Source organism: Labrus bergylta, chromosome 24, assembly GCF_963930695.1.
Source record: "Labrus bergylta chromosome 24, fLabBer1.1, whole genome shotgun sequence".
Taxonomy (NCBI): domain Eukaryota; kingdom Metazoa; phylum Chordata; class Actinopteri; order Labriformes; family Labridae; genus Labrus; species Labrus bergylta.
The window spans coordinates 4,035,678-4,061,702 of NC_089218.1; the positions used below are offsets into that span (position 1 = coordinate 4,035,678).

The window sequence follows — 26,025 nt, forward strand, 5'->3', positions numbered from 1 at the left end:
TTTGGCAAACCACTTCAACAACTTCTGATATTCTAGTTGATATACCAAACTGAAAGGTTGATAATAACATTCAAAATATCAATATATAAGCATTTTGTATTTATATATGCATAGATAGCATTTCTCTTTAATTCATCATTAAATAATTTGCGGCTTCATTACGTTTAAAAATCTTTTGGCATGGATGTAGACTCACCTTTTTTAGTGATTAGTCTATTATATTAGTTTTTAATGTTTGCAATGTTTTTACTATATTAAACATGCATACAAAGTGAATATGGTGTTTGTCCAGCATGTAAAAAGAGGGGTCATAAAGGAAGTCTCTGTCCTCTCAGGTATCCTTTCTTTTCTTTGTGTTCATGTGTTACAACATAGTAAGGAGGTCTGCAGTCGCACAGGGTGCAGGACTAAAGAGCTTACTCAAGCACAACATCAGAGATGCCTCCAAGACCGGCTGCCTTACGTAACTGGTGCTCCGGAGCTCTTCCACACAAATTATAATCTTCTGTTGCTATGGAAACGGCAGTCCCAACGGGCCTCCCCTGTACTCCCAAAGAGGAGCGACCTCGATTAATAAATTCAGCTCCAAGCTGGGACCAAGTTAGAAATAATAAAAAAGGGACTCTTGACAGTAATAAAAGCGATGATAGTGAGGGGAGGTCAGAGCTTTAGCAAGTTTAAGCACTCGCTCTGCTCAAGCGCCCTTGAGACAGATGAGGAACTGCTGGTGAACCTGGAGTCCTCAGAAGGGAAGGTGAAAAGATGAGGTTTGCTTCCTCACAGAGGAAACTCAAATGAACTTTGTGAGTATTAAAGGTCATAAAATGCACAATCATGGTATGTAATAAAAATGTGATTCCAATCATAACTTAGTCTGCTTCTATTTCTCTTAAGCTGCTTTTAGATTGCCAGTTGAAGGCAGGACATTTACACCCCTGACACATCGTCTGCAATGTGTAACGGGGATAAGGCGATGGCAATGTGTAAAGTCAGTTAAACCAGTGTGGGACAACGATGTGTGTATCTGAGTGCATGTGTATGAAGCTCCTGCTTTGTTTTTACACTCTGTGCCTCTCTTGCTTCCGGTAGCCTCCACCATGGTGCGATGTGAAATCCCACACTGGGACACCAATACCACTCCTTTGCAGATGCAATGTGCAAGTACAAAGGCGTAATGACGACAGAATTTTGTTATGAAGCTGATGTGGAGTCAAAATCTGTAAGTGGCAATATTAACAAGTTACCAGATCATTTCGTCGATCGGTCCACTAAGAGTCAGACTCTCATCTTTTTCAAATTTTCTCTATGAACTACACTGAGTTGTCAGAAGAGCCTGGGGCTACAAGACGAAACCAGTGGGTGCAGACTTTCCTCCGAGCAGTGCTGTGTGGTCTACCTGCAATTGGTGAAATAATAGCACCGTCATCGCCTGCAGATGTAGCCCATATAGAGGCTGCTTAGCATATTACAGTAATCAAGTCAGCTAAAGCAGGCGCTGGTGTCGCAGCTCTGTCTGTGGGTGGCTGCTGAGGCGCACAATCAAATAGAAAGTAATGGAAATAAACGCATATTGGATCAGAGGAGGCAGTGGAGAAGGAGTTTCATGTTGCAATGAGCAAGAATTGGATAAAAACATTAGTTTCATTTTGCTGCTACTGCTTGTGGAAAGTGTTGAATAATGGAAGGAAGGTTGGCAATGCTGTAATACAGCTCAGACAGAAAATTGCTTTTTTTTATCATTACAACACAATTGCTCTTTTAAAACAATAAATGTAATCATATAGCTACCTGTCGTTTATATTGTGGGGATACTTCAGAAGAATCACAGCAGAACTGAAAAACACTCAAATAAGAATATTTAAGGATTACTCATGACTCACAGGTAAAAAAAAACAACAACATTAAGTTATGATGATATTGCAAAAAAGGTCTCATTTTACGATAAACAAGCAAACTAAAAATATTTTTAAATATGAAAGATTGAACTTTTGTTAATTCTAAAGTAGTCTATTGCATATTAATGATCACAACAGAGAAAAGGTCTAATTAAATATGATTATTACTAATACTAACTATGGTGTAAAACACAATTTATGAGTGAAAGTTTTCTTTTTTAATGCAGAATACTTATTTTCCACTACAATACCCGGGGAAGTATTATACTTTTTGTCTGTTAATTGTAGGTATCATTATACAGGGGTTATGATTGAATATAAAATTATTTATTGCTGCACTGTAGGCAGAGCAATATAAAGCCATTTTACTCACAAAATAATACAAAAATATGACACCATCATTTGAATAAAAAATGGAAATAAATATATTCTGCGTTGCATTGCCTACCACCGCCCCTTTAACCTCAATATCATAAAACTACTTTTTGTGCAGGTTATTATATTTTTTTTTTCTTTAAAACATAATTGCATGAAAATTATTAATTGAAACATAATTCAGTATCGCAAAATATTATATTGTGATATTCAACTGTAATTATTTTTGTGTTATGCACCCATAGTTACACAAACATACGTTCACATGAGACTTCATTTAACAGAAAGGGAAATATGCAAAAGTTTCCCTGCAGATAAAAAGTTTAAAGAAGCTCCACCTTTACATTAAAGTTAAACTTCCATAATAAACATTTGTATGGACCGTCTGCATGATGAGCGAGTTCTCTTTTGGAAGTTAATGCAAAGTTGAATTCTAATGCTTTTTCAACAATATTTGGACTTAGAGGATATTTATACATCTGTAGTTATTGTTACACATGCTGCAGATACTTTTCCCCTTTTCATGACAGCTTTAACTCCAAACCTCTGCATGTATTTTCTCACAGACCACATTTTCATCAGGCTGTAAGCCCGCCCCTGGTAAAAGTAAGGGGCGCTCCATGTGACGCTGTGGCTGTTACAAAAATCCAGTATGGCGGAATCTGTCAGGAGATGAATTTCTTCGTCCCCCCCCCCCCTTCCCTTTTGCTGAGAAAAACCCACAGAGTCTAACATGGGAGAGGAATAAAAGCCTTGCGGGACACATGTTGGGACTCCTGGCTTCCTGCTGGCCCGTGTAGGTGAGCTGTTGGTGTGTTTGTGTGAGCCGAGCTGCGGCGCTTTGATGTTGATATTCAGGCAGGGATGCGATGCACACACAGGATTCATCAAAACAATGTCCGGCTGAAGTTTCAGCTCCGCTCCGCTTCAGCTTCGGCTTCCCGGTTGTGTTTCCACGACTGCCCTTTACCCTGAGTGTTATCTACTCCTGGTAGGAATTATTCCACATCTTTAAAACCATGTAGCGACACATTTCCACACGGTTTGTTACACTGTAGCGGGCGGGAAGTGTGTAGGCAATAAGGAGGGAGGGAGGGAGGGAGGGGGGAAATGGACAGGCAGGCAGGCGATGTTTATTATGCCGATTGTTGCTGTGCTATTTTTAGTGCACGGCCCAGCCTTAGGCTTTATTGCAATATACATACTGCAGACACGCTTTCTGTCGCTGTGTAGCCGTGTTGTTCGGGGGAAAAATGCGTAAAATGAAGATACAGGCCTGCGTAAGTGTGTGTTTGAGTGTGTGAGTGTGTGTGTGTGAATGGTTTCGGGATGGGCGGTGGTAATTCTCTGCATGCGTCAATCCTTTTTTTTTTTTTTTTTTTTTTTTGTGAATGGGGGCGTACGGGTTGTTGGAGCTGTTAAAGCAACATCAAAGCAGCATATTCCGGCTGGTTTTAAAGTGTCCTCAAGTGGGCTAAACGCTTTGTAACAGGAAGAGTTGGTCAGAAAAGGTGTCATCTTTTCGTAAGATGGTCTATACGTGAGGGAGTTTGGAGTTTGGAGAGGGGTGCAGGGTTATGCTAACTAAATGTAACCACCTTTTTTTTCCCCAGCTACATCTTGCAGCATTGTTAAAGGATGTTCCATGCTTGTTAAGTGCAACTTTGAATATTTGAAATGCATCTTTGTGGTGTTACTTCCCTCTGAAACCTTTACAATAACATTATCCAGGTCTGTGTGTTTTATTATGTCCCCAGTTCAGGCTTCAGGGCTTGTCTCCCCAAATCTGTCACCCTGCATCAAACAAGCTCTTTTTAGGGACAATGGCTGAGGACACACACACACACACACACACACACACACACACACACACACACACACACACGAATACCCCTCCCGAGACTGCTGAGATGCCCTGGGAGAATGGTGTTGCATGAAGCCCCCCCTTGTGTGTCAGCTACTCCCCATGACACACTCATCCACAGTCCAGCCCCCCCCCCCCCTCCCCCCCCCCCCCCCCATGCACCCCTCCTCCTTGCCTTGCTTTTCATCACAAAGCACAAGTGTGTGTGCACTGTGCAGTGACCGACTTTTTTGGGGGGCAATTTGTCCTGCGGCTGCACTGTCTGGCCTTCTTGTCTTGAGACCCACCCCCCTCTAATTACACACACACACACACACACACACACACACACACACACACACACACACACACACACACACACACACACACACAGACACATACATGCATCCATCCTGCTTCAGAGGACCTCTGAGACCTCTGCCAACACACACACACACACAAGGGCGTGAACATGCTCACTACCCCCATCATGCCTCCTCCATCGCCACTGCACCCCCCCCCCCCCCTCCTGCCCACCTCGCCCTCGGGCAGTTTTACCCCTTATATCTGTGATGGTAGAGTCGACTTGATGCTGTGGGCACAAGCCGTGATTACATCTGACACGACTGCTCCAGGCTCGAGGAATTCAGCCTGCTCTCTGAAAACAAAGAAAAGAGCAATCAGAAAAACGTGTTTTATCTTCACACAAAAAATTAAAATATATTAAAATCCAAAGTTTCTCTTCTGAAAATGTGTATACGTATAACAATACCTGGACTGTCCGCCTGCTTCTACATTAAAACTTCTACATCACACTTTTCCCACATTTTTTCTCTTCACATTGTAGCGCCTCATTCAGACAGAAACTTTGTCCAGGACAAGCAATTTATTGCCTGACTGGTTTTTAGCTTCTTGCAGAGTAAGCTCGAGGTCAAACTTGAGGTTGTATTGAGTTTTAGACGGTGCTCTTGGATCTGCATTGCAGCTGAATTTTACTTCTAACCTTCTTTTGAAGGAGTTGGACTCCACAGTAAGCCAGATAATGAATCAGAAAAATCAAGAGCGTGACATACAAAACGTGAGAATAAGACAGACGTGAATCTCCGCTCACAAACAGTTTGGAGCTGTTTTCACATACGGTACGCACTCCTGATCATTTCTCCTGAATTTGTCCTGCTGCGTTCTCTCGTCAGCTCACCCCGACTTCATGCGGAAAAATTCCTCGGATGCTGGCAGGAGAAAGTCCGGGTGAACATATCGTGTTTATGCGAGTTTATTGCGCGTGTTAAAGCACGATGTGATTGCTACTTTTACATTTCAACTTAGAACCAAGTTTCCATTTAAATATTCTTTATTCTGGGAAACATTTCCAAAAGTGTTTGTGCATGGCATGGTATCGTAACAGGTGTCAATATTGTTTCATTTTTACTTGTAAACTCTGGTATTGTGACTGCACTACAATGTTGATTTCAACCTTTGACCCCCTGATGTTTCTTAGTCGAGAGAGGATTCCAAATCAGCGTCAATAAAAACCTCTTAGAAATCAACGGATGACAAGAAAGAAACCAGATTGAGTGTTTTACAGGAAAAGAAGTCACATGTTCCTTTGTGTCCTCCTCTCTGATAGGTTGGTTCCAGAGCTGGACAGTGAGCTCCCGCTCTGATTGACGCAGCCAAAATCAAAAGCCTCATGGGGATTGGCTGCTGCAGCTGGACGTCTGCTTCCTGTTTCCACCGTTGAGGGATTCTTCAGGGAATGTTCAGAGTGTTGAAGCAGCCTGAAAACACACACAGAATAGAAACACACACACACACACCCTCAAGACGGCTCCACCCTCCTCCCTGCAACCGGTGAATCAGATCTGCACTTGCAACTGTTCTTCAACTGACGCACCGAGCCGGGTCCTCGCCTGCTGCACTTCCACCTGACTGAGCGGTCAGCGATGACATCACACAGCCACCAAGGTAAGATCTGAGTTATGACTGTCATACTTCTTCTTGGTCCTCCTTCATTTCGTTCGTGTCATCTTTCTCAGATAATCAAACATGTAAGATAAATCACAGCATCACTATTGGACTCATGATGTTGGGAACTTGATGATGTAGAGCCAAACGGGACAATTGGAGTCTATCCTCTGGATTTAAGGGCTGACTTTCTTGTAAAGATTTGCATTCAAGATAACTCTTTATTATGTATAGTTGTGACTTAAGTGCCCAAATATTCCAGTCTATTAAAGTTCTAACACCTGACAATTATTTGAAAAGAATCAGGTTAGCGTATTGCATTCATATCAGGCTGTAGGGCGCCGGATAGCCGAGTGGTTTTGTCGAGCGCTCCATATCAGATGCTGTAGTCCTGTCTCCGTCTGTCGTGGGTTTGAATCTGACCTCGGCTTTTTGCTACATTTCATCCTCCACTTTTTTCCTCCCATCATGTCCTGTCTGTCGTCAGCTGTCCTATCCGATAAAAGGATGCAAATAGCCCCAAAAATAAGTGAAAAATCAGCTCCGTATTTCTGAATTATCGAGATATTTATCTCAGGATGACGAGTTGTGAGGCGCTTGCGTTTCTGGACTGGGTTTGCGTCTGAACTGCAAGGATCGAAGTTGCCTCTGCAAAGTCGACGAACTAATAACTAATACGAGAGCTCCTGTTGGCGTTCTGAGCCTCTTGGATCTTGTTAATTCAGAATTGTATTTTTGCACGTGAATAAAATGCTCCTCTTGTAGACAGTGGAGGAAATGTTGTATCGTTTTGTGCTTAAACATCATTAAATGTGTTCATCTTTTCCTTGTACTGCAAAGAGTTGAACATATTGGAGCTGCCACGTCTGGAGTACGGTCACATTAAGAGAAATCTTTGTCTCCGTCCTCTGTATTGATACATGTGAACGTTTGATTTTTGAACACACACAGATAGCGGCCCACTAAAAGGCAGTAAAACATTTTAATCTCGTCTTATGACTGCTAATTGGCTTGATGCAATATGAATGAGCTCCGGAGAGCGAGAGAAGAACTCCATAACTCGGGCTCATTAAGAGAGTCGACTTCCCTCTTTGACACCTAATCACACTCACTTTGGAGGTTTGTGTTTTTTTTTTTTTTTTTAGCAAGCGGATAAATAATTTGGAAAGCAGCTGGCGGATGAAAAGGTTAGCTTCTTTGTGGTAGCCGCCGACGGTGTCGACCATGTTTACTCTGTGCACCTGGGAGTGTGTGTGTGTGTGTGCGCGCTATAAATACCACAGCCGAGGTAACCACCAGCCCCCTGACATCTTCATCACTGACACATCTGAGCACGCCGCAGAGTGTAGAGCAGGTATCTCGGATACTCTGATGAACATGTGTTTGCTCAGTGAGTCGCACAGCTTCCTCGAGGAGAAGACAGCGTGGCTCACTTTCTCTCTTTAACCGCCTTTTATTGTAAAACCAACCTGGGATTACTGTGGCTTCTCGTGTTGATAAATCAGAGTTTGACCCTTTAATTCTCACCCCTCTTTTCATTAAGACTCTCTGCCCTGCCTTAGCTCGGCAATTTCATCTTCAACCAGCCGCGCTGACTCAAAACCGTCTTTTGAAAGTGCTCAGAATGATACCTCTATTATAATTTGATCACAATCCTATCGTGTCGGAAGAAGACAAACAGAGATGTTGAATCAAAGCCCAGATCTGAACGCAGCCAAGAAAGGAAACTTCACTCTTTTTCTGGCCAACAGGCAGCAGCAGCTGATGGAGCCGATAAACTAACCAGCTCCTGTCACAATATAAGAAGACTTAGCCGTTCATGATTCCCATCCTTTTCCCCCTCCTGTACCTCCAATACCCAGTTGACTTTCCACTAGAGGGCCAAAAATAGCCGCGTTGCTTTTTTGTAGTCCGGGGGAGAAACGATTGGAACCTGCAGCGGATGTTTCTCTCTGTCTCGTTCGCCTCTGAAAAAGCCTTCAGAGGAGACGATCCGGGCCCCCTCAGAGTGCTGCCGAGTGTGGGCGTCAATTTGAGGTGCTGCTTCTTCCCGTTTGAGTGACAGCTGGGGAGACACACTTGTTGGATGTCGGCACACACGCAGACAGAAACAAGCAGCCGAGAGACATCTTAAGACGGGAAACGTTATAAATTGGCGTTGTAGAGCTTGTCAGGCTTTTCCTGTCGCTTCTCTTTAGACTGAAACGTTTGAGGCGGCTTCAGTTCCATTTTTATTTTTTATTTTTTTGGCGGGGGGGGGGGGGGGGGTCTTTTGAAAAGGAAGAAAACAAAAAACATATGCAAAGAAACGGATCCCATGGCGTTGGGTTGCATCATGTCTTCTGCTCCTGTTAAACGTCTTTTTATTTTGAGTGCAATTAAACAACATTGGCTTTGTTGTCGAGGTGAACAATGAGACGTTCAGATGCACGGCTTCGTTGTGCTCTTGTGTTTGCAGTGTGATTAAAGCTGCCAATTTCTTCTTTTTAGCTCGCCTTGCACTAATTTCAAATCGTGCGCCAGCCCTCCAAATAAAGCCATGAGTGTTTATGTTTGTGTGTTTGTGTTTGCCCTCATGCAGCAGCTCCGGCGAGTGTGTGCTGCATGTGTGCCACTTCTGTAATCTGTAAATGAGCTTAGTAGCGTGCACGTTTTTGATCCAGGACTTACTCATTTTCTTTATTACAGCAGCAGTGGGATTTTTAGATTAAATATCATTTGCCACAAATCTCTTCCTAGAAAAGTGAAATGTAAAACGCTTTGTCGGGGTTTACGCTTCCCAGAACAAAAGGGGGGGTCAGGCCGATAAGGTCTTGCACATCACGTCTTTTTTTGCGGGCATTATCAGTGAACAGGCTGGAGTGTTTGCACTGGAGTGATTCCTCTGTGTGACGAGAGCTTTGACTCATTAGCCGACAACATTTGTTTTACACTCGCACTTAGCAGTGAGCTAACATCTTGATGCAGCGAACTCCCGACATCTCCACCTCGTTCCCTGTCTGCCTGTTTATCTTTAGCTTTGTGATTCACCGAGCCTTTAAAGGGTTTGTGCTGCTCGGGGTTCCTCACCAAGAGCCACCGTCTTTCCCATGATTCTCTAGGGCCGCTCTGTGGTTGTGGTCACATGCTAAGCACCCTTATCAGGTCTGGCTGACAATCAGGGCTGCCCTCCATCCAGATAAAGAAGGAAACTGCACAAAAAAACCCACATGTTTCTGTTTTAGAGGATGAGAAAAAGAAAGGAGAAAGAAAAGCACAAATGTGAATCTTCTGTGTAAAAACTGAAATAGAGAAATGGAGAAAACATCTGCATTTACCGAGTGAGCCGAACAAACATGCAGCATCTCGATTTGTCGGGATTCAACACTTCCTCATTAACCAGCGTCAACACATGTCGGCTGTGCAGAAAGGCAGCAGTTTGATCACAGTCGCTCCTCAGATCGATCGCTTCCCGTCGACTCTTCACTCGACTGCTCTTCACTCGTATGTGGATGCCAAACAAATAAAAAGACAACTTCTGATGGAGCACTTTCCCCCTTTTTCATTTACCACACCTCCATTTTTGTTAGAAAAACACTCTGGTATTGACACACAATAGATTATGAAACATGCAATAGTTGTCTTTTTGCTGTGGCCCAACAAAAATCAATTTTTATCAAAAATGAGCCTGTGAGGTTGTTTTCCTGCAATATTTGTATTTTCTCTATTTCCTTTAAAATCTTAGAAAGTGAAACATCTAAAATCAAACATGAAACCTTCTGGGGTGGACTAAAACATAACACTGAATACAACACAGGGGAATTTTAATTTGAACCAAAATGATAACAATTGCACTAGACCATGGATCATTTCCGACCCACTTATGGAAGAGTGCAGGGTCCAACCTCTTGTGCAATTCATAGGGCGATCCAGGATGGCTCAATACATAGCGCCGTATGATGATAACGGCACAGTTTTTAAGAAAATACTCAAATAAGTAAAGAACTTAATCAAAGTAATCTTATGGGCCAGACAGTGTTTTTGAGGTGAGAGCTCAAAGTGGATGTTTCCTTGTTTCTGATCTTTTTGCTGCAGATTTGACAAAGATTGCGTCGTCTAACTCAGCTGGTTTTTCTGTTTTCATCGGACTAAGAGCCCAAATGTTTCCAAAAGGGAGAACATGAGCGGTTACCGCGACAGCCTTAGTGTTAGGGTTAATCACACTTGCCAAGATGAGAGCAACTTTTGCAACTTGTCTGAATTTCCTTGCAGATGTAAGAAAACGTATTCACCTGCAGCGTTTTGTCCCTCAGCATGAGTACATGTTACCTTTTGGCTGGAGGCCTCTGCATAAATGCTACGCCTTCTCAGCATCGTGATGCAGTCGGATGAAGCTCAAGCTAACCATCAGCCTACCTGAGCCTCGAGGGCCACCGTATCTCACACTGTATATCTGTTTGCTATGGTCATGCTGACCAAACAGGCTTAGTGTTGAAAGAGCATTCACTATATACTCTTCATAGTTTTCAAATCCTAATAATAAAGATCAGCGGAGGTCGTATCCTCCAATTGGAAAGCATTTATAAGCATTAAAAAGCATTAGAAGAACTTCACACCCCCTATGAGTTTTAGTTTCCTAAAGCCCTTTTGGTTCAATTCTTACCGTCTTTCAGAGACGACAGCTGTACAGAAGAATAAGAAATCTCCATTTTGAGTGAGAAATGAAAGGGTTAAATCAAGTTAAGAGATATAAATAACTGTTTTTCCTGTGAACTTATCTGCTCAGGTTTCTTGGAAGGACCGTCCTCTCTTCATCACTCGTGTCAGTCTTTTAGCACCCTTCTAAACCGAGCAGAGACTCGCCTCACCTCAGATGCCTCCTGGTGAAAGTGATGCAGGCGTGTGAGTGAAATAAAAACAGAAGTTTAAAAAAGAAGAAGAAAAAAAAAAAAAGAGCAGCCGGCCTCCTCAGGTGTTCCAGCGTCTTTTTTAAAGAGGGAGGGTGATGCCACTCGCTGGCAACGATTTGACTTTGTGTGTTAGTCAGAAAGGGAAAGCAGCGTTCCAGAAAAGTCTGCAGAGTTCTACCTCTGGAACAAGACGTGTTTCTGCACATGAGTCATCGACACACACACACACACACACACACACACACACACACACACACCGAGGCCAGTATGTGGTTGGTAAGTAAGTGCTGGGTACAGTATGTGATTATTTGTGAATGAAAGGCCTGAACTTAACATTGTTAAATGCAAAAATGAAAGATGAACGCTTTCCACATGCACGCTATCTAAATCGCATCTACAGTCAGATAAAAACTGTGCTCAGGTTGTTTTTTTTACTGCTTTATTTTGCATTGTCTGTGTGGGCGTGAGCTCCTTTTATGGCTCTGAACCGGTGAACTTGACACAGTGCTCTCTTCCTCGAAGGCTCAGCTGTAACTAGGTTACAAGCGCAACAGTTTTCACGGTTACTCCAGGCCTGGAATACAACAAAAACAGTGAGGGGAAATAAACTCAAGTCAAATAAACACTAATGAGTAGGGTCAGGAGTTTGTGTTGTTTGGACCGGTACCCAAGATCAGATGGAAGATAGAAGTGGTTTCAAGCTTCAGGCGCCTGCAGACTTGTTGCTTTGCAGATTAATGCAGTGAACAAACTAGTCAGGTTGTGCTTTTGCATTCGTCCTGATTAGAGTTTAACTCAGCATTTCATCGGACACAAAATGATCGAGGCCACAAAGAGGAGGATGACAACAACTTGTTCAGGTTTTTCAGGTAATGGCCAACCCTAAAATACAATTTAGAGTTCATGTTTTGTCATTCCTGGCCCAGATATTGATCTAGCTCAAGTAATATATGATAAAAAGAAGATTAGTGGGCGGGGCTATCGCCTCTTAAAGGGCCAGCATGCTCTGTCAGAACGGCTTGTCACACTATGTGTTTTAGTGGCATGTTTTTATTCCTGATTTGATGCAGCTTCATGTTTGTGTTTGCAGTTGTGAGTTCACTTTTACTAGCTGTTCATCGGGGAGTTTGGCGAGGGACTGCTGCTGACGTAAACAGTACTATACAGTCGGGGTGGTGACACGCATGATAATACCCCGGTTTAGGGCTTTCCCCTCCCTGGTGTGTGACAGCTGACACATGGGAATATGCTGTGATTCACTGTACAGCAGAAGCATGCGTGCGCCGAAAAATACAGCATTTTTACTCGTTACCTTGAAGAAATTCGCTCCAGGGTGTCACAAACCTCTTGGTTTAAAATCTCTGCCCCCCTGCTGGCCTTCTCCTCGCAATCATATCTGAATCTTTGATGATGCATAAAAAACCAGGAGGTCGTGTGCAGCCCTCCGTGAATATCTAAGGCTTCTGCTCCATCACGCTGCTGCTGCTGGCAGTTTGGTATTTTACTTCATTAGATGTGGCAAGGACAGGTTTGGTGTGGGTTGTTTTCGTTTTTACAGTTTTGACAACCAACACCTTTTAGCGCCATTGAATTCCAATCTTTTCCTCCTCTGGACCATCTTTGAGTCTCACCCCTGTCCGTGCAGTACACACATTAATTTCTGGATGATACTTAAGTCTATATATTATAGATTTGCTTTTTATTACACCTGCCAGATACTATTAACCGGGCAGCAGTGGCATAGAGATTTAAGGAACACACTTGGGAGTGTCAGATCACTGACTTGGGATCTTTTGGCAGATTGAAAAACGAATGAGAAGCACTTTCCCTGCGATCAGTAAAAAAGAAAAAAAGAGAGAGGAAATTGAGACGCCTGGCAGGAAACATCATTTCCCACTGATCCAGTAAAACTGCAGAAGAGACATGTGTGATATCTTTCAAAAAGTATTCCTTTACGTCTTTGGTTTCCCACAGACATGGGAGTATAAAGGCAGTATATGGGTGATTAATGCATTAAATTTAAAATCATCCTGCTTTCAATTCTGCTCTCATTCAGTGACCCCTCTCTCATCCTCTTATCCAGATGCACGCGATCACACGGCACACTGCTGCTTAAATCCAGGGGGTGAAGGGGTTAAAAGTTTTCACTGCAATAAAGAGGGCCCGGCTTATCCCTCAGTCTATTTTTAGCCGCGCACACACAAGACATGCGCACGTGCATGCATGGTGAACAAACAATCATTATTTTTGGTCTCCCGTGTTGATTCTCCTCTTCACGACTGGGCGCTCGCTCCACCGTGTGCCGTGCGGCTAAAAATGGAGCGCGAGCGGGCTGAGCGCGCGCCACACCGGTCAGTGTGATACGAGAATGAGCCTCATCAAGGGGTTATTTCAAGCCTCGTTGTCACATTTAGTCTGCCATCCACTTGTGCTGACATGTTTCTATCCCCACAAAAGCAAATTACGAAATTTGTGGCAGATTGCAAAATGCACTTCGGTGGCGCGTTCCCACAATGCCGCACCCTCCCCTCCCTCGCTGAACCCAGTGAACAGAGATGAGGCTCCTGCCAGCCAGACAGTTCGTCAGTTCTGTCCTCCCATGTGCCACCAACTTGGCTGAACATGACTAACAGTCCGTCCCAGAACAAACCCAAAGGGGGGTCTCTTGTGCAACGGCCGACCCCCTATGCGCAAAAAAAACTCAGCTTTGTGCTTGTGAAAATGGAGCGTAGCACCCATCTCGTCCCGCTGCACCCATCCCCCCCCCCCTTCCAAAAAAACAAACACCCAATCACGGCCTTTGTCCAGGCTAGATGTCTTGGTGCATAAGAGGAGCTGTGTTTTTAATTGGTATTAGGACAGAGACGGCAGAGAGGGAACATGAGCTAATGAAAGGACCGGGACACGTCTTTTGTCCCCGTGTCTTTTGTCCCGTCCCAGCTGAGAAACGGGATACACTGTGTCCTGCCAATGAGCTGTCAGCGGCGATTACGGTTTACACTCCCGCGTCAGAGCCCCAGCCCTGTGCCTTTTGACATTTTGCTGCACAGGCCCGGACACAAAGCATGAATGCCTGGCCTGGGCATCAAGGGAATGCTACCGTTACACAAGCAGATCAAGGGGCAACTATTGCTTGAGCTTCCAACGTACGAGCGCTCAACTTCACTCAAAGGGCGACACACCACATGTTAAACCGTGTACCTGTTACTAGCTGCAATGTAGCGGTTATCTCACATTTTATGGCTGGCTGTTGTCAGGCGTCAGGCCCAGCTTCACAGTTGCATCACAAAACCTCCTAGCAGCTGTGTGTGGCACCGTCATGGACGACTGTGGAAGTAAATACAGAGAATAAAGACTGAAGTCAATCCCAGAATGCACTTGTGTGTTCTTCTTCACAACAAGATCTACCGAGGGGCAGCAGACCGATGCTTTTTGCGAAATTGGCCAATCAGAATCAAGCACAGAACATTTAATGACATAGTCTACCCAGCCATATAGATGCCAGTCTTCTGTAAAGCTTCACGTTTTGATTAGCTGCGAGCGCAAAAGTCGAGGTTTTCTTCAGGTTCAAATGTTTCTACGCTCCTGGACGAGGTCTTGCAGTCATCCTGTCCACGCTGTCCCCCCGAATGAGCCGGGGCGTGCACTTTTGTTTGGGGTGAGCTGGATCTTATTAAGCTCTTGTTTTGAAGTGCCAGACCAGCTCGCTGCAAACAAATGGAGGTGTGGAAAGTGTTACTCGTTTTATTATCTATGCTTTTTTTAAGTTTTGGGGGCCTTGCATTTCAAGCCTCCGCATCCCCCGCAGTTTCACTTTTTGTTCTCCTAAATTGATGAGCTGACCTCAGGACTTTGATGTGTTTTGGATACACAACAGCAACTGCAGTCTAATTACCGACGCCCCACAAATTTGGGATTTTATATCAAATGACGCCATTCACAGTGAAGCTCAAAGGCGCGCGCAGACGCCTCGCCAAATTGCATTAGCGTTGCATTTTCCCCACTCTAATCGGCCCAAAGCTCAGATGGGTGTTTTTTGGGGCGGGGGGGGGGGGGTCTTTGCCCGGCTACAAACTGGTGGCAACTCGCGCAGGGGTCACCCATTCTCTTTTATCAGAAGCGGTGACGTCAGCCGCTGCCCTCGGGAAGCAAATTGTGCGACCCAGAGGAAAAGGCTCTTCAAGGAGAGGCGTGTTTGATTAATCGTATTGTTCCTGTCTGGTTCACCTTGCTCGCCGGAGTCACGCTGGACGAAGCAGCCAGGACGGAAGTGCGCTGAATGTAATGAGGCCGGAGCATCCTTCCTTCCTCTCTTTCTCTCTCTGTCACTGTGTCTCTTTGTAAACGCCACGGACAGACATCTCATTTCTCCACCAACAACAAAGGCCTCTGTCAACATCCAGGAGGTCAAGCTCGCCTGTCACAAAAACCACATTTAGCAACGCAGCACTGAGCTCTCAAATCATTTGTTTAGCTCCCGAGTCCCTCCACACTCACGGCGCGGATCATAACATGCATGTTTTCCGATGAGCGCTATAGCTGCATTAGCTCGAGTTGACTGACTCTCTGCCTGAGGCTAGCCGAGGCTATTTATAGCTCCCCCGTCTCCTGATTCTTGCCCAGTGGGACCAAAAAGAGAAGGGAGGAGAGAGAGAGAGAGAGAGAAAGGAGGAGAGAGTGAGTGAAGGAGGAGGGGGCTGCTGGGTAACTAGGCTACATTCAAGATTGATGGACCCTGTTGCCAAGGTATAGGGCGCTTCTCCTTTGCGAGTGTGCGGCGGTTGCGTATGCGGTTTGTTACTTCATTACGTCGCTCTCTCTCTCTCTCTCTCTCTCTCTCTCATCCTCTTACTTATGTGTGTGTGTGTGTGTTTGTACTCACCTGTGCTCCCTCCACGTGCGTCTCAGGTGTCAGCGGTGCGGTTTGGACTGAAAGCTTCCACACTTTGTCTAAACTGACCGCAGACAAAGACATACATCTCCCTAATTCCCCCACACTTAGGTCGGAGATGTAAAGCAGCTCCCGGCAATTTTGTGGAAAAAAACAAAACAACAAAGGGGTGTAGAATTACGGCAAGCCACAGGTGTCATTAGTCACAGATGCGACTCATTTCCATTGCAGGCAGCTTGTGTGTGATTTGAATGAAACATTATCAGCTATTGATGTTTGTTTTGGAGATGCAGGGATGTGACCACCTGTCAGCTCCTCAGCTTTTACATGAAGTCCGACACCGTGTGTTTGTTTATGAAACACACGGTGAGGCCGCAGAGAAGTTTGGATTCAGCACCTGTTTTAAGAAGTTGTCCGTTTTTTCTCGTCAGACATCGGGCGGCCACATTTGGCAGCCGCTGGTGAGAACATTTTTGGTAAATAAGCCCTTTTGTGTGTGTGTGTGTGTGTCGAGATGTGTGCTCACACCCAATTCCTTGCAAAGATGGTGCACGAATGGGTGCAGCAACCCATGCAAGGTGGTGCGAGACGAGCACATATAATAAGTGCACGTTGCATCCTCAAGCTTCATTGCTAATTAAGTGTGTGCATGTGTGTGTGTGTGTGTGTGTGTGTGTGTGTGTGTGCGCGCCAGTTTGGTCCAGAGAGAATTCCAGAAATAGCTCGTGCACAGTGAGATGCTCGCCTGTTTTTCCTCCCTTTTATTCCTCCAAAGGGATTTTACATGGCTTTTCATCTCCCATTCAAAGGAATAATTGCATGTTTGTGCGCTTCTGATGCCTTTTAAGCCTCGTGCTCAGGATATATATGGATCAGGTGCTTGTGATTACTAAAAATACATACATGTGCAGAGGATGTGTGTGTGTGTGTGTGTGTGTGTCAGGCGGAGCGTGTGCAAGGCGCGATGCATGTCAATTCCATCCTCTTCACTCCCCTCCCTTTTTTGTGCTGTTTCCTTGTTTTTCCTCCTCTCTTCTCTCTCTCTCTCTCTCTCTCCCCTACTTACCTCTGTCTTCCCCCTCTCTCCCCCAATGCGTCCTCCTCCTCCTCCTCCACCTCCTCCTACCCCTCCATCTCTTGTCGCTCTGCTTTTTATAGCCATGTCTTCCCAGGGCTCGGCAGCTACAAAAGCCTTTTCATGTTGCCACTATAATTAAAGCCTACACACTTTCACACACACACACACACACACACACACACACACACACACAACGAAAAAAATGCATGCACACACACACAATAAGACAGGAGAGGCAGCAGGACTGTATCTTTGTGTCTGCATGTGTTTGTGCGCTGTGTGTGCGTGCTCCGCATGTGTCGTTACACACAAAAGGGTGAGCTATTTTTACCTCTCCCCCTCCCTCCCTCCCTCCCTCCCTCCTCTCAATCCCCCCCTCTTCATCCCTCTCTGCTGCTGCTGCTGCTGCTGCCAGCCACATTTGCTATGCTGAGCACAGGCAGTATCAGTCGAGCCCCAACATCCCTCCTCTCGCACACAGGAAGCTGCTCTGTCGCTCTCGGACACATTTTTCGGGCTTATTTTTAGACCATCGCTGCACACTCACACCTAGATCGTTCGGTTATGGACCAGGCAGACGCTCAGGTGGCGGCCGATCGCAGCCTCGCTGATGACCTGAACCTCGATCGCCCGCTCCGTCTGTGGTCCTAACCGCCCGATTAGCAGTTCGGTTTAGTCGCTGGAAGCTTGGTCACTATGTTGCGGACAATATTTGAAGCGGAGTGTGCTATCTCTCCCACAGAGGGGATCCTGGGGAAGGAGCAGCAGCTGGAGGTGCTGAAGACGTCCGCGCTCAACCACATCCCAACAGGTTGGACACTCTCTCTCTCTCTCTCTCTCTCTCTCTCTCTCTCTCTCTCTCTCTCTCTCTCTCTCTCTCTCTCTCTCTCTCTGTGTGTTTACAGTGTGTGCATGTGAAGGCAAAGTCTGTGTTCATGTGCATGAACGTGATTTCACTATTAACCACATCCTGTGACACTTTGCATGCACAGGTCTGTCCTGAGTCCTCACTCACACATGTGCAACCAGGTGGATGACTCATAATTTCATTCATTTTTCACAAGTCTTGAAAAAATTCCATGCTCACTCCAGTGCGTTTTTTTTTTTACAATTATCTCACAGTGCCATTTTGTTGAATGAAAGACGCAGCCCTCTGAATGTAGGCAGTCTGTTTGTGAGCTTATGTAAAAACTGTTGTCGGACGTCTCATGAGAAATGGCTGCCAAATATACACAGCAGCGGGAGCAGTTTGGTGATGTTTTCGCTGCGAGTTCCTGAGACGGTTCAAAGGTCCCGAAACAAAACAGAGCTGGAATATCAGAAATATACTCCCAGGCACATCATTTAAAATCATTCTCTACATCCAGCTCAAATATGATACACATTTGAGTTGTGAGGAAGAAGTAGTGAATGAGGAGGTGAGATTGGAGAAATGAAAAGGGGCACAGATGGAGATGAGGTAATCTGAAGGAGAAATGAGTCTGATGTAATATATGCATAATGCATTATCTAATTTCTTAATGAATGGCCTCATACAGGCCCCAGTTTTGACTTTACCCTTCACAAAGCAGCAGGTATAATGTTTGAGTTCAACCAGCCTGTTGCTCTGGAAGAACAAACAAGTTCAATTCCTTCTTCTTCACTTTGACCTGAGGTGTCTCCGCCTCGTCCCAGAGCTTCCTGAAGCCTCACATGTGCAATCAAGTTGTCCATGGGGTTATTTTCCGCGCGCCCCCCCCCCGGCTACGATGATAAAATATTGAAGTCCACCGGAGTGACTTCATCAGATATTCTTAAAATCTGCTGTCTTGGATACAAAGCTGCCAGGGGGGGGGGGGGGCTCTCCATGTTATAGCTAGGGAGTGTGACCCGAGCTGTTTGGATGACAGGATGAGGAGCGAGCACATTTCTATGAACACAAAAAATGCGCTTCCTCATAGATGAATGCAAAAGCTGCAGTTTGAAAAGTCTCAAAGGCGTTGTCGTCTAATCTTTACATAATCAGATCCCTGCGGATGCATTTGAGCACACAACATGCTGCACTGTGTTTTTTGGGAGGCGAAGCGGTGGTCGCTGCACCTGCAAGGGAGCGTCACATCTCAAAGTCAGCACCAGAGTTTGGCTCCACACAAAGTAGTCCCAAGTCGTTGCTGCTTTTTTGACACCTTGAGCTTTGCGTTGTGATTTATTTCAACATGAACTTGATCTCTTGACAAGGACAGAAAGTCTAAATTGGCTCCTTTTGTACTGTAAGTGTAAGTCAGAGATTGATGAATGAATCAGACATTTGACAACAGTATTGATCACTGAACCTGTTCAACAAGCCAGACGTTTATGTTTTGTAGCTACATGGTCAAAGCTGCTTGATGTTGATATGACAAGACGACTAGAGCCCGACTGATTCATCGGCCAGCCGATAATATCAGCGGATATCAGCGTCACGTCACCATCACCATCGGTTAATTTGATGTCCCACTACCACTAGATTAATTCAGCAGTCAAAAATCATTACATTTGAGTTCCTATCTATTACACTAGCAGTTTTCTTTCATCAGCATAGTGTGCTGTGTGGATTTCAACAAGCATTACCAGTCTTGGTGTCTGGTTTTTTCCCTCCATAATATTGGTATCAGTATTGGCCCCAAAAATCCCATATCGGGCGGGCCCTAAAAATGGCAAATTCAAGGTAGCAATACAGTAATTCCAATACTTTATGGCATTTCATATACTCAAACATAACTAAACTTTTTAGCTTTCCAACCACTCGAGCTGTACAGACTGTATATACAGCTGTCGTAGATGTCAACATTACTATCCAAGCCTTCCACAAACTTGTAATATTACCTCTAGGTCTTCAGATTGGTTGTTAGCAGATCAACAATCCTTACTTCAAATTTATTTAGTTTATGGTTAAAAAATCACAACCAAGAAAGCTCAGACGAGGAGATATTTCGATGCTTAGGTGATGAATGAATCAACAGAAAAAGCGTGGTTTCATCCAGCTCATGGGTCTCCACTCTCATTATGTTCACACGGGACAAACACGTTCCTGCACGTACTGCCCCTCAACCCCCGCACGTCGTCCACCTCGCCGTCCCACGTGTTATGTCTCTTGACTCGCTCTCACCCGTCTCTTTCCCGCTCCGCTTTGCCGCTGCAGACTGCTGCGTGACGTCACTGAGATGGCGACAAGTCCCAACGTGCGGGGTTGCAGAACAAGACTCGCTGCACCTCGACACGTTCCTCCGTCACGCCCTCGATGTTCCGACTCGTTTTTTTTTTTAATTTCCTGAGAAAGTCAGCAGATCACAATCGGGTTTCTCTGCGGGGGAACGCTTTTATCGTCTCCAACAGTTTGAGCTCTCAAGGAGGCAGAGCCCAAAATCAGAGGCTTCTGTAGAAGACATAGTAAAGTAGGCTGATGCTTTCCAAGCCTGCCCTCGGAGACCAACCAGGAAGCAGACAGCAGCGATTTCCCGCCATCAACAGTTGTGCGACTTGTTGCCTCTCATCTTGGCCCTGCTGCTAAATTCGCTGTGAAACCCCCGCGCTGAATATCTCCTCTTCTTTGTCATCCTCCTGCACGGTCTAAAAGGCGAGATCACATTTCTCTGAGGCGGCTCTGCTCGGCTCAGTATGACATCTATTAAGCCTAACGAGTGTGGAGCCCGGGCAGTCGGAGGAACCGAGCCTTAAATCTGAGACGCCAGCCCCCGCACCCCCCCCCCACCCACCCCCTCTGCATTGTCTGGTATAAATAGACCTGCAATAAGAGCCAGAGGAGTTGAGGAGGGTTGAAAACAGATTGTGATTTGTTGCGAGGAGATGGAGGTAGGAAGGGAAGGATGCAGAGCAGGATCAGAGGAATTCAGAGTAGAGGAAAAGGAAAAGAAGCATCCTGAAAGTAAAGAAGTGTGATAATTGCAGCGGTAGAGTTTTCTCTGATGCATCTCGAGCAAACTTTAAAACGCTCACAAGAGAGAGAGAGAGGAGACTGGGAACAGAACTGTGAGGTTTTCCTCCAGGCTTGAGATCTTAGAGGAAACTTTATTCCGTTTGACAAAGTGAAATGGAACTGAAGTCCTTGTTCTTGTCGCTCCACGTAAAGTTGTGTAAGATTCCTAGAAACCCGGCTCTCCCCCGAGACGGCGCGGTTCTCTTTGTTTTGGATTTGTCCTATCCGCATCAGTAAACTGAGCGCTTGACGTCACTTCTCGTATACAAAGATGTTCTGATATCAGAGTTCATCTTTGACAAGTGGCAGCCAAGAACGTCTAATCAGCTCAGCGGCCAAAGATTCATACAACCTGACTGAACACTTCTGTGCGTGGTTGTGTTTAGTGTGTGGATTCATTCCAAGGAAGATGTGCTTTTTATTGATCAAATAATGACTATTTGCATGAGTGGTTCATCTCCTGTTGATTTGAGATGATTTGATCTGTGTTGAGGTTAAATCGCCTGTGAGGAACTTTTACATTTGCATCCATTTTGGGGGCCAAAGTACTTCTTGTCCTATAAATGACATTCAAAAACATCACACCTAACCCCCAGCAGTGCATACAAGTATTTGAAACCACCTCATAAAGACGCTCAGTCTTGTGGCTGATGGTGTCGTCTGCTTAAAAGTTCATAAAGAGGATTTTGTGTTTTTATTTTTGAAATATTTTTCAGCCATTTTTTGATTTTACTGAGATAGAATGGGATCGTGAAGAGGGACAGAAAATGTAAGGAGAGGAGAATTAGGGATGACATGCGGCTAATGTCAAGGGTCGGACTCAAACCCATGATGACCCCAGGGACTTTAGCCTCCGAACACAGGACGCACGCTCTTAACCCCGTGCTTACCCGGCGCCCTATCAGTATTCATTTCAGTGTGGATCATAACCAGCTAAAAACTCCTCACAGGAGCTTCAAAATGTTACTAAATCATGAGAAGTGCAGCATAAAAAAGCTGACATTTTAACAGCCATGACCCGAAGAAAGGAGACAAGGAAACAGTGAACCCCTTAAACTGTGTTAAACTTATGAATTTATTCTTTAGATTAATGAAAAATACAGCTTCAGGAAGAAAGATTCAACTTTTTGTTTGACTCCTCCTTGTTTTACTTGAATTCTTCCCGGACTAAAGACAAACGTTTTCTTGAAAGTTTTGCATAATGATCCAGAGAAGACAGGAGAGGTCAAGGGACGATAACGAAAGAGCAAAACGGCAAAGAAATCCGAGGACAACGATCATATAATGAGAAAACAGAAAGACGTGCACGCGCAAATTAAAACTTGTTTTCTGCATTACAAGCGACATAAAGTCAAAATAAGAACTTGTATGAACATTGGAATAGAGTAGGAAGGTAGCAAAGTTTGATGTCACAATGAATCAAGGCCTAATTTATTTAAAAATGACAAAATAACAAACACAAATCCCTCTTTGTATTATGATCCAGCAGTGTGTGAGCCTCCTTGCAGGGAAAAGTCCTTACTCAGGCGTCACCTGAAACCATTTTGTGGTTTTTATTTGTTTGGGAAATGCAGGCAAATTCCAGGCCAGGAATTTGAGCACACTGTATTAAAACCGCACCAGAGAGAGAGCGAGAGAGAGAGAGAGAGAGAGAGAGCGAGAGAGAGAGAGAGAGAGAGAGAGAGAGGTGGTTATTATAAGTAGAGGAAGGGGGAGGAAGAGGGGGGTGAGGCTGCATGTGAGAGGAGGCAGAGATATTTGATGCACTACAAGCAGCGTGGAGGGTTTTCCTTGGCCTTTAGAAGCAAGGAAAGCAGGTCGAGCGAGGGTGAGGAGAGAGAGTGCTGTGTGTGTGTGTGTGTGTGTGTGTGTGTGTGTGTGTGTGTGTGTGTGTGTGTGTGTGTGTGTGTGTGTGTGTGTGTGTGTGCGCGTCTGTGTGTGTGTGTGTGTGACGTTGGTTCCTGGAAAAGCAGAGGGCTGCAGAATAAACAGCCTGCATGCCTGAGACTGCCCTGTGATGTCACCACTGGGCGAACGAGGGACGAGGGGAGGAGAGAGAGAGAGAGAGACAGAGGGGGGAGGAGAGAGAGGAGAGAGAGATAGTAGACGCCCATCAGGTTTAACAGGCGAGGGGATGAGGAGCAAAGAGAAGAAGTCGGATGAAAGAGAGGGGAAAGGGATCGGCTGTGATAAACTGAACGAGGAAGAGAGGTAGAGGAGGAGAAGGCGCAGTGAGACGGGCCGAGAGAGGAGACTGCTGAGAGGAGGAAGAGGAGGAAGAGGAGGAGGAGAGCACTGATGGGTACGTCTTTCTGTGTCTCCCTCTTTAGCGCTTTAAGTAATTAGCGCTGTTGCTGTGACAGAGATGCCTTATGAGGTTTGTGCATATGTGTGCATCACTATCAATAAAGCTGTTTGGGACTCAATAGCCGCTGAGTAACATTGTGTACCAGGAGTGTGTGTGTGTGTGTGTGTGTGTGTGTGTGTGTGTGTGTGTGTGTGTGTGTGTGTGTGTGTGTGTGTGTGTGTGTGTGTGTGTGTGTGTGTGTGTGTGTGTGTGTGTGTGTGTGTGTGTGTGTGTGTGTGTGTGTGTGTGTGTGTGTGTGTGTGTGAGAGGTGTGCATGTGCGTTGTCGCCGATCGGAGCAGTCAGCGTAGTGTTTGGTCGTTGTCATGTCTCTTTCCTTTCCTTTCTTTTGCTAAATATAACAAGCTTTCTTCTCTTCTTGCTCAAACTACTTTAAAGCTACTGTTCGCTCTGATCTTGGCGCCCCCTTGTGGACACGTGGGTAAAAAATCTCTTTGCTGATCCTCTACGTGTTGAAGTAGCAGTCTAACAAAAATAATCCTCCTGCTGTCTTTTAACTTTGAGTTAAGTCTTTGCCGTAGAAAATGTAAACAAAGGATGTTAAATGATTTGACGCCGACCCCCCGGCTGAGGTAACAGGCATTAAAAACAACTCTATAGGAATGATCATCATTATTCCTGATGGTCTCATCTGCTCTTGTAGGTCATACAGAGGCATCAGATCTAATTTCAGTCTGTTTCATGACCCGTTACAAACTCCTCATTGGGAGCTTTAAAACAAGAAAACAACATTGTTTGTTTATCTTTGAGGTGACCCTGAAGACTTATTATGGAGTCCCTGCTTCTCTCAGCCCGCATCACAGACTTCCTTAATATCCAGGGAGATGTTGAGTCAGGATCTGAATGTGCAAAGTGACTCACACAGAGTCAGGTACGGTTGTGACTTAACCGCAAGGAGCTGTTTTGGAGAAACGCAAAATTGTCACTCCAAATGAGAAGTTTTCAGCCTTATTTCATGTTCTGTTGCCAGCTTTCTCCACGGTGTGAGTCACGATTGTAGGAGTTTGTCTGCTCCATGTCTGGTTTCATCATCTGCCAAAACTTAAACTGTTGTTGCTTCTTGACTGAATACAAGGCAGTGAAAGCCGGGCTCGTTTTCACGGCAAAAAGAATCCTCTGCGCAGATGAAAATGGATTGCAGAAATTCCACTTCACATGACAAACACTCGGACTCATTTCACTTTGAGCACACTCTGACCTGACTCACGTGTTGTTGTCGTCCCCCACATGAAGGCGGTCTCCCTCGAGGACCGTGTTGTTGCCGTGTTCTCCTCTGGCATTGATGACTCGAGTCGCTGCAAAACACAGAAGAGGAAGCAGCAGCAGGAATAATGACAACAATACAGTTTATAGGTGAAGCGCTTACTAAACGTGTGTAACAATATTTAACAATGTATGAGTGGCGAAAAAAAGGAAGATGTAGAGAATTAAACAGGAACAACTCAAAACAATAGTTGCCTAAATGATGAAATAAGAAATTAGCATTTTGATAGAAATAGGTGTCAAGCTGTATCTTTTCAAGGCTTTAACTGCATGTGACGCTTGTTTGAATTCGGGTCGTCACCATGCCAGATTTTTAAACTTCAATATGATGCCAGTGAAAATCAAACGGTATGGACACCTGTCTCAGATGCCATCAAAAATAGAAGTTTCAAAACACCCAAGATCGGGTCGTTTCTTGTTTTCAATCAGCACAAATCTGCAGGGAAAGTCTTGCAGAAGTTGCATGAATACATGAGCATCATACCATCAAATAACAAACACTCTGTGGTTTTTACAGAATGTGGTATCTTAAAGTATGAAAAAATGGAACATTTTAAATGCACCATTACAGTTCTCCTACTCTGCGAAAGATGTTCAGACTGTAAAGTTAGCTCTCCCTCTGTATGCAACTTTTTTCTTAGTTACTTTGGCAAGCTTTTAACCGTGGGCTCAGATGTAAACCTACGTTTTTAATCTTTGATGTTTGTGTTTATTCCTTTTCCACTGATATATGTGAAAAGCACTTTAAAATAACATCAAGCTTACTTACATCCTGTATGCATGTATCCTGGTTTCTTCTAATGCTCATCGGAGAGTGTGCCAACAGACGCTGGATACTTTGTCTTTGTGTTCTGGCTTTACATGAAAAGATGTCTTTTCTTCTTCTATGCTCCTCTAACAGTTTGTGGTGGCGGGCCTGAGTTGCTATTTGACGAGCAAAGTGTCTTTATTCACACTCGGATTGAGCGAAAAGTGTGACATCCTAAAAATAATCCCGACAAATCTCTGTAGGTTTCTCTTTAATGTGGTGCAGCCCGGGAGGATTTTTCACATGCGAGTGCTTCTGTGCGTTTGTTTGGCTCCTTAACTCCGGCTGTTAGCTGCACCGGCGTCGGCGTGTTTGCTTCTTTATTAGCACAAAGTTCCTAGGCAAGTATCTCTGGCTCTCGCCGCGCACTCTGCAAACATGTCGGTAAATAATCGGCCAATCGCCTCCTATTTATTCAGATTTAACAGAGAGGAAGCGGCGTGATTGGGAGGCTTCCTGTGCGGTGATTTGTGGGTGGTTTGCAGACCTCGAGCCGGGTCAAAGCGATCTTTGTCAGGTGTCGTTCTGCAGCATGAACTGCAGCAACAGTTGGAGTTTGTGTGCGTGTGTGTGTGTGTGTGTGTGTGTGTGTGTACAGCAGCTTTTTACAGTCAGTGAGGAAGAAAAGGGGCGTCACTTTTCAATCCTACTTATTTTTTTTTACACCGTGCAAATCTTCATTGATCCCATCAGGAG

At 44.9% G+C, this 26,025-nt stretch overlaps 1 protein-coding gene across 5 annotated transcripts in view; it reads left to right on the forward strand.

The window, feature by feature from the left end:
• Positions 1 to 2,941: 2,941 nt before the first annotated feature.
• The window catches only part of LOC110000997 (histone deacetylase 4-like), a 52,681-nt gene continuing 29,597 nt past the window's right edge, over positions 2,942 to 26,025 (forward strand). Inside the window, exons 1-3 of one of the 5 annotated variants that reach the window (XM_065952028.1) lie at positions 2,942 to 3,070; positions 5,741 to 6,078; positions 17,679 to 17,747. In XM_065952028.1, coding sequence (XP_065808100.1) covers positions 6,057 to 6,078; positions 17,679 to 17,747 — 91 coding nt within the window. In that variant the 5' untranslated portion in view covers positions 2,942 to 3,070; positions 5,741 to 6,056. Of the gene's footprint in view, positions 3,071 to 5,740; positions 6,079 to 17,352; positions 17,748 to 22,594; positions 23,194 to 26,025 lie in introns of those variants that run through there. The other 4 variants (XM_065952029.1, XM_065952030.1, XM_065952027.1 and 1 more) reach the window with 4 other exon arrangements.